Source organism: Henckelia pumila, chromosome 2, assembly GCF_033568475.1.
Source record: "Henckelia pumila isolate YLH828 chromosome 2, ASM3356847v2, whole genome shotgun sequence".
NCBI lineage: Eukaryota > Viridiplantae > Streptophyta > Magnoliopsida > Lamiales > Gesneriaceae > Henckelia > Henckelia pumila.
Window position 1 is genome coordinate 152,636,330 of NC_133121.1, and position 9,060 is coordinate 152,645,389.

The 9,060-nt window shown below is 37.1% G+C and overlaps 1 protein-coding gene across 1 annotated transcript; it reads right to left on the bottom strand.

The window, feature by feature from the left end:
• Positions 1–2,364: 2,364 nt before the first annotated feature.
• On the bottom strand, positions 2,365–8,827 carry LOC140880465 (probable methyltransferase PMT26). The gene is made up of 10 exons (XM_073284932.1): positions 8,607–8,827; positions 5,755–6,721; positions 5,523–5,672; positions 4,904–5,174; positions 4,588–4,698; positions 4,334–4,508; positions 3,889–4,161; positions 3,245–3,439; positions 2,885–3,171; positions 2,365–2,598 (listed from the first exon to the last, which is right to left on the bottom strand). Exons 2-9 carry the CDS (start codon positions 6,715–6,717, stop codon positions 2,943–2,945), a joined length of 2,367 nt encoding a protein of 788 aa, XP_073141033.1. The 5' UTR covers positions 6,718–6,721; positions 8,607–8,827; the 3' UTR covers positions 2,365–2,598; positions 2,885–2,942.
• Positions 8,828–9,060: the final 233 nt, after the last annotated feature.

Consider the following 9,060-nt stretch of genomic DNA (forward strand, 5'->3'; position numbering starts at 1 on the left):
GTTCATCCATGCTCATATTTTATAATTAATTTCATTTACCATACGCCTTAAGGTAAAAAATGAATTAAGGCTGTGCTGGGTGTCGTTGAAGGAGCTTGTGCAGAAACCATCTGTTGCGACTGCGTGGTTGAGTGTGAGGAGCACTTCGTAAAACTCGACAGGTATAACCCGACGACACTATGGTCAAATAGGTATTTAAATTTTAATTAATCTTACGGAAGCATGATGGGCTTATGCATAATTTCTTAAAAAAGGGTAAGAAAGGGTAAAATAGGCATTATTTAGTTTTAAGGACATATTCGAGAAATTTTTTAATTAATGAAGGATAATTTTGGGTAATGAAAAAGAAAAGGGATATAATTGGGACGATGGTAAAACTATAAGGACATAATTATAAATTATCCCACATAATTAAAAAAGAAGCATTAAATCGCATCAGAAACATAACAAAAACATATAGGTGACACTGAATCTTCATTTCATTATTCATGGTTCGTTTTCTATCCCCTATATGTTACTCCTCTAAGGGAGAGGCCAATATAGCGGTTTTATACCCATCGTGTAGGTGCCATATAACGGTTTTATACCCACTGTGTAAGGGCTATATAAATTTGTCCCCTATATGTTACTTTTCTAAGGGGCGATGCCAATATAACGGTTTTATATGCACCGCGTAGGGGCCATATAACGGTTTTATATCCACAGTGTGAGGGTCATATAACGGTTGTATACCCACCGTGTAGGGACCATATAACGGTTTTATACCCATCGTGTAAGGCCATATAATGATTTTATACCCATCGTGTGAGGGCCATATTTATCATATTTCTTCCACTTCAAAATCAAATCATAACAGTGCCGATTAAGAATCTCGAAGCATAACGAATGAATCGAAAGGAGTGAATAAACACACATATATTTAGAGGTTGCGAAACAGTTGATTTACGATCGACTCTTTCAAACAACATCTCAAGATATGCGAAGAAATCACGTGGACGTAAAATAAAAAGTACTTTACATAGCAAAACATGTATCATATGGTGTACAACGGATTTTAAAGCAATTACATAATCTTTTAAAGCATCTACATAAGCGCACTTACTTGATTCACACGAAAAGAAGGGGATTCAATTGACTGTTCTATGGCTGAAACTATGACATCTAGAGCCAAAAAATCCTAGGACGGTACATGGTCCGTAATATGAGTGGTTAATACCTGAAAGATGGAAACCCCACCAAAAAGAATGGGCGAAGGGTGACATAAATGAACCGATGTCACACCGAAATGAGAGGTACAAAAGATTTGATATGTACAACTCATATCAAGAAGATGCATCTTATTTTCGGGAGCTCATCACATAAGAACTCCAAAGCGTGCTTGACTTAGGGCAATTTTAGGATGAGTGACCTCCTGGGAAGTTTTTCAGGGTGCATGTGAGTGAAGACATAAGCACGTTGAAAAGACATGCAGTGGGACGTTAGAAATGGTATCAGAGCCTGGCCTCTCCTAGTACGGTGTGGTTCGGGGACGAACCAGGCGGAAGCTGGTGGGCATGTAACACCCGGAGCCAAAAAGTCTTAGGGCGGTACATGGTCCGCAATATGAGTGATTAATACCTGAAAGATGGAAACCCGACCAAAAGAATGGACAACGGGTGACATGAATGAACCGATCCCAAACCGGAATAAGAGGTACAAAAAATTTGATATGTACAACTCATATCAAGAAGGTGCATCTTCTTTTCGGTGTTTGAAATCGGGTAGCACTTCCTTACTCGAATCTTGGGCAGACCTTGGCTCTAAGAATAAACGGAATTTCCACCACCCTAACCCTTATTTGCTCAAATTTCTAGAGGAATAAGTCTTGTGTTTGGTGTGCTCATGCCTTCACCTTGGTGTGGTATTTATAGGGGGAAAGAGGTATATGGAAGAAGGTTCCCACTTAAATGACCTTGATGGTCACATTTTATGGCAAGGGGTCATTAACTTTGGTTTTATGGTATTTTAATAACCTCATTATGGTTGATCATAATGATGAATATTAGGGTTACAAATGACCTTAATTCCTATTCAAATTTAGCCTTAACAATTTTTTTTGAATTTGATTTAGCCTTAACAATTGAATTGACTTGATTGATGTTATCAAAGTCTCTTAATTTTAGGGGGAGTTTCCATTCTAATTATTGAATGTTCACACACTTGGAAAGATTTTATTTATTGGGAATGTCATTACAGCTCTTATTATTGTTTGTTTCATTTAAGGCTACAACCGCACAAGGATCGCAACACGAATTCAGAAACGTTTCAAAAAAAAAAAAGATTATTTTACTGAAAAATAAAGTAAAGACGAATTACCGTAAGAAATGTGAAAAGTGCATAATAGAATACACCAAATAAATGATATTACACAATTAGTTCCTCATCACTTCGTTTCTAACTATATCACGAATCCTCAACATTCAAACATTAAAGTAAAACACATGTACACTTGATAATATAACTCGTTTGAATGAATCTTCTACCATCCTTTATTAAGACAACCCCATACAATTACCAAACAGTAAAAACATCACAATATAGCCTTGCTGCAGATTACACCTGCATTAAAAACAAAACAAAAAAAGAGATCATACGACAAGCCGAAACGTTCTTGTCCTGATCTGGTCTCAGGAGCAAGTGAAGGAGAAAAGGCCAAATAGTAAACAAACCTGGGAGTGTTCTACACAAATGTTGATGAAAAAGGTAAAAAGATTTAAAAAATCATATCAAAACATATCTTGAAATTGAATAAACCTGGTGGGAGAACAATAGCAGAGTACACTCATTGAGAGGGTAGCCGGAAGAAAAGATCGTGATCAGTTATTAAATTAGCTTTGATACAAACCTAGTTTCTGCAGCTGACAAGTAAGCCTCCGGAGTCGTCGTGTGTATGATGTGATGATTTAAGAAATGGCATATTTAATTGTCACTTCATCTTTAGGGCGCCACATGGTTTTTTGGGCACACAACATTCCTTCCTTGTCTTTAGAGTACGTCATGCGAATATCCCACTGCAGAGACTTGAACAAGTTCTCCAGTTCGGTAATTACGTCGATGGTATCCCTGATTATAATATTTCCTCCGGGTCTCAAAATTCGATCAACCTCAGAAACCAAAGCCATGAAATTACACCTGTCACCAGAATGATTAGAACAACCCTACAACACAAGTATCTAAATCAAAATATTGGAAGTCTCACTCGTACTTCGCTTTGATCTTCGAGAAAAGATGATCAGCATGGAGAAGATCGTAAGATCTTGGGTAAGTACTAAATGATTCACACCAGTCATGATAAATTCCAAATAGACCTCGTTCATATATGATGGGCAGTGTATCAGGAGCGTCTATAGAGATGATATTCATAACCCACAAATTCAACTCTTTCAGTGCCGCAGCAAATCTGTATAGTGAAGTCCTTATTAGTACAAGCTATTTGATAGTGTGCGATAGGAGAATGAAATAGATTCATGCAACTGAAAGCAAATCAGTAAAAACCTGAATACAAACTAACACTCACGGAATGTTCCCACACATCAAGTATAACGGAACTGAATGTACCAAATCTAGTACGTTCAAAATGGCAAACAGACTGCTGTAATCAAGCAATCCTCAATATGCTAATAGTGGTTCTCCAGGAAGAAAAAAAAGTAAAAGCTCGATTAAAAAGAAAGACGAGAATATGATAAAAAGAACATCAAGAACCTGTTGATTCCTTTAAACTTAGATTATATGGGATAGGGTGTGATAGTCGTTGCTGGCTAAACAGTGAACTCAAGAGGATATTAATGAAACTTTCGTTGAAGAAAACACTATGAACCAGCTCGTTCTTTGTTATATCAATCTACTCACCCTCCATAGACAGCTCGCATGTCCATGACGTTTCTCACAGTAGACCACTTTATTCCCAGTCCACTTAGATATGATTTACTTACTACACGTTTCCAATGTTTTATATCAGCTGCAAAATCTTCTGGAGCTGGTTTCCCGTACACTCCAACCTGGGAAGTCAACAACCAATACGGTGTTTTTCCCAACCTGGCAGGCCACAGGTCCGGCCATTGAGATCCACGTTCTGATGAAGCAACTGGCACTTTGTGCAAACATGCTTGTAAAGGAACATTCCTGAACATGTAATATAAGCTAGCATTTGAGATTATCATAAAAAAATATATAATAGAAAATTGATTTATATATACAGCACTGTAACACAATTTAATGAAGTGGGCCTGTCACAATTTTCAGAAAGAAAACTAAAAATGTTGACGATCGGTTAAAATATAAACTATCATCTCACCAGGCAGCATTTGGATCATCTGAATCTGGGCAGAGTGGAGGATCATTTTCCGACCTTTGTTCATAACATTCATTTGAAATAGGCTTGCGATATACAGCAATCCCCACTCCGTTTACCATGTCCTTGGAAATTGATACAACATCCCAGCACATTGCTTTGGTAAGTTTCTTCATGGCTGTCAATATCATGCAGAATAATGTAAATAAGATTAAAAAACCACATCAGCTTCAAGGGATATCAAATAGTACATGTACCTTCCCAAATTCCTACATCTTCAGGAAGTGTCTGGTAAATTGGAGTCGCTGACCAAACAAAGAAACCTCCAGGCCTTAGTAAACGATTCAGCTCCAACAGAAGCTTACCACCTGAACATTGTTACATGTCATTGATTGAATGTCCAATGAAAACCAAATGAACTTAATCAAGTATTAGCTACCAAATTAATAACAATTACAACCAAAGAAAGAATGAATTTTTTTTATGCCCATACAAAATCTTGTGTTACTAAATATTATGCTCAAACACTCGTGCAATAGCCAAAAAATATTTCTCAAATAAAGGAAAAATTACCTTCAATATGCCAAGGCACCCTACAACGTGCACAATGTACAATATCAAAAACTCCCCCTGGGTAAGGAAGTCTTTTTGTACCCATTACAGCAGAAATAGCAGGTACTCCTCTTTCAAGTGCGAATTGAACCTGAGCTTCATGCTCATCTTTCGGAGCCAATGACATGGTTAGCATGTCTCTGTCAAAAAGAAACCCCCCGAAGCTAGCAACTCCACATCCAACATCCAAAACAACCCGGGAGCGCTTTCCCCAGGCAATATCAGGCACAGACTACATAACAGTCAATAGTAGAGAACTAAATGTCAAAAAAACTTTGAGCAGAAAAGCCGCAGCACATAAGAATTGATTTTGGGATGCGCATATGAGTATTGATGAGGTACGTTCATAACTAAAAATAAATATTTCTATGCACATGCCTCATATCATACCTGACACTGAACAAAATCAGTAAATTATTTATCATTATTCAGAAAAGAAAAATATCTAACGGTCACCAAACCAAATACATGCCATGTGACAAATATTTGCTATTGTGAGATAAACCGATTTCCTTGTGTGCTGTAAATCAAGTAAAGAGAAAAAACACATCACGTAGTCAGGCACTTACTTACATCTTACCTCTTGTATGACATCAATGTAATGAAGAGCACCATGTTTAAATTGGGTACCACCACCAGGGAAGGTAAGGTATTCACCAGTAACTTTAACCCAATTCTGGTGTCCTTTAACTTGTGCAAGCTTGATATGAGGGACATTATGGTACCAAATCTATCAAACCAAGCAAAAGAAGTAGATGTAAATGAACCAAAAAATATGGGCACTGCAATAATCTCTTTCTGAAGAACTTTACCTTTTCCCGGCTGGTAGGCCACTCGATGGGGTATTGGTATCCATCAGGAAGTGGAACAAGGCACGTCGGAGGATTGTCCGGGCAGTGCCTCTCCCTGTGTTCGTAGTGTTTAGTTGATGGAAGCTTCCTGATCACAGCCCAGTTGTCAAGGCATGGAATGTAATCTGGCCCTGCAGAAGTGTTGCAAAGCTTCCAATGGTAATATTTTTTATTTTCCAACTCTGATGATTTTTGGGCTTCATTCTCATTCTTTGATTCCGTCGCCTGAGTTGAAAAGACTCCATTTTGAGTTGTAGATTCTTCCAAAACCTCCGCTTCAGGCTCCTTATCTTTCTTGTCTACCGACTGCCGCTCCCCATCTTTTGCCTCTCCAGAACTTTTACCGGAATTTTCCTCTGTGTCAACAGCATTGGTCTCATCACTATCTACAGGTTCTGATTTTGACACCTTAGATTCCCCATCTTCTTTCTTTTCTTTTCCATTTTCTAGTTCGATTTCTGATTCACCTTCTCTATTTTCATCTTCAGACTTCTCTTCAGATTGATCTTCCAGCTTTTCCTCAGTGTTCGTGTTGATCTCTTCAGAGTTCTCATTCTTTTCCTCCTGATTTGAGTTCCCATTTGTGTCCCCTTTGGTTGCATCCTCAGGCAAATCACCTGGGTTATCCTCAAACTGTTTAGATTTTCCATCATCAGTTGTATCATTGTTATCACTTGCACTATCACTACTCTCTTCATTGCTGGCATCATCAATACTGTCACTACCACTCTCTAAAACATGAGTTTTCACATCCGTCTTGTTCTCCACAGAAACATCAGTGTCTTCAACAGGAACCACAGAATATGACATCATCATCCACACTCCAACTAAAAGAAGGGCTACACAAACCACAATTGCAATTGTGGAACAATATCCAGACGACGGTTTTCTCCCATCAACTCTGGAGTATTTTCCTGATGCCATATTTCTGTTTGTGTACTTCAATTAGTCAAGGAATGATTTATTTATACACATACAATGTAACCACATTATAAGACTGAATCTCAAATTTAAGAGGAAAATGTCAACTAAAATCCAGGGAGAGCAAGGAACAAGCAAAGAGTGTTTTTAGGACAACAAATAGGCAAATTTCTATACAAAATTAGTTCTTAGTAGGGTTACAAATAAATTGAGCCAGCTCATCAACATATTATTTGAATTTGAACCAAGACAGAGTTGCGCCCTAATTTTTCTTGAGTTGAACTCAAGCATAGTTCATTTTGTTTGATTGCACACAAGATTTGATAAGAAAAATCTATATACTTGTATATGTAAACGATAGTGTCCTGTCACAGCAGTCTTGCCACCTCCATTGCATTTAGCAACATTCATCTCCATTACCCTTCGTATTCAACTTATCTCTTTAATATAATATGGTGCTTCTCCTTCTATCTATATTCGCCCTCATCAACACCCCGTGATGCAGCTTTGGAAAACAAAAATGTCACGACGATGGGCTCAGCAGCCTCTCTCCCACCTCATTTTTGGCCTATCAATGGAGCATACTGTATATCTAAAAACATCTCTCTTATTCTGTATTTGGTGAAAAACAAATATCCAACTAATAAAGATTTTTATACTTCTTGTGTATTCAAGTGATAATACCATGTATTTTTTGGTTCAAGTTTTAGTGATTTGATTTTATAATTTTTTATGAAATTTTTGATTTGTTAAAACTGAAAAGTTATAAATATGAATTCCTGTTCACAGTTTTAATGACAAGGCTTAGATCCAAACGTAGGAATATTCAGGACAAAGAAGGCTTATCACAAGGACTGTAATATTTTTAAAAAAAAAAAAAGTGGCTTTTGAAAGGCTTGAATATGTTTCGACAAGAACAAGCCAAACTTGAACTCGAACTCAAAATATCCGCGTTTCAAGCTTCGGATCAAGCTCAAATACGCTCAAATCAATTCGAATTTGAACTTGACCCCAAATTTTCTGAGATATTCAACTCGGTTAGATTCGTTGTATCCCTAATACTAAGTATCAATACAAGCTCAAACCAGGTTCCATGTCTGGATATGTAGGTGAGTGAACACTGGTAATCATTTCAATATCATAGAGCAGCAAGGTAATTGCAAAAATTGAAACAGAAGACGGACTAGTAAAGGGGCCTGACTCTAAGTTTGACAGAGGTATCACACAGAGAACATTTCTCTGCATTTACCTTCCAGATCAAGAGAAAACAGATATTTTATTACGTGGCCAAAAGCTTGAACGAACCCCAAGAAATCGGTGATGCAAGCACCGAAAAAATATGCAGATCTCTAGCTATAGACTCATATGATGGTGAAATGTTATTTTTTTTATGCTAATACTCAATCGATACGATGAAAGTAAACAACCAACTATATGAGATACATAAAGAACTAGGAAAATCTGCTGTAAGAGTCTCAACGAATTTTCCTCTGATTCAGAGTGTAATTCAAAAGTGCAAATTGAGTGGCTAAAAGTCAATTTATTATCACATTTTAGATCAGATGTTTCGTAACAAAGTGAGCTGTCACTACAAGAATTCATGTTGGGATGCCCAGCCCAAAGTTTGTTTTCTGAAATTTCCCAATCAAAAACATTTCTAATTTGTTGAGCTCAGTTCAAATAAAAATAAATCACCCGATGTACAGTGCAAGCACTCTAAAAAAAAAAAAATCCCAGTTCAGCAAGAGCACTATTCAAGATCCACTAAACTCAAAATTCGAGATTCTAACTCCACAATATGCAGACCCCCAAAAAACACAAGATACCCTTGCTGCTCGAATAAATCTAAGAACAGAGCTTGTAAAAGAACACAGCAGCAAACATCAACAGACCTATGCAAGAAGTGATTCAAGTCCCAGATTTGATGATTCAGGTGTACAAAAACTTAATCCGCCACCGCGGCGGCGGAGCTTACGGCGGTGATACGCAGCTCGAAATCCGATTAATTAAGGAGCGCTGTAGCTGAGATCATGGAGAAGAGCGGAGGAGCGTTGGAAGAAGTATGAGCAGCTTCAGATATTTTCCAAATGTGATCACTCTTTAATCAGTTAGTGTCAATACAGTTACCGACACAGTTCTTCGGCTGTTTTATTAAATACATTAATTATATATTAAATTAAATTTCTACCTATCTTTTCAAATACTATTTTAATTCTTTGAGAGTAAATAAGTATTTGTTGGAATTTGAAAACATGGTATTTTATATAAACAATATAATTGTTTTTTTAGGATGCTGAAATTTTAAATGAATATAATAATTATTAACATTGTGGAGAGTATAAAAAT

What these genes read in the sequence shown, in the direction of transcription:
- LOC140880465 (XM_073284932.1), bottom strand. Translation starts at nt 6,717, where the DNA reads ATGGCATCAGGAAAATACTCCAGAGTTGATGGGAGAAAACCGTCGTCT. An exon ending in ACATTGATGTCATACAAGAG is followed by an intron (nt 5,175 to 5,522) that starts GTAAGATGTAAG and finishes ACTGTTATGTAG; the next exon opens with TCTGTGCCTGATATTGCCTG. An exon ending in TTCTCGAAGATCAAAGCGAA is followed by an intron (nt 3,172 to 3,244) that starts GTACGAGTGAGA and finishes TTCTGGTGACAG; the next exon opens with GTGTAATTTCATGGCTTTGG.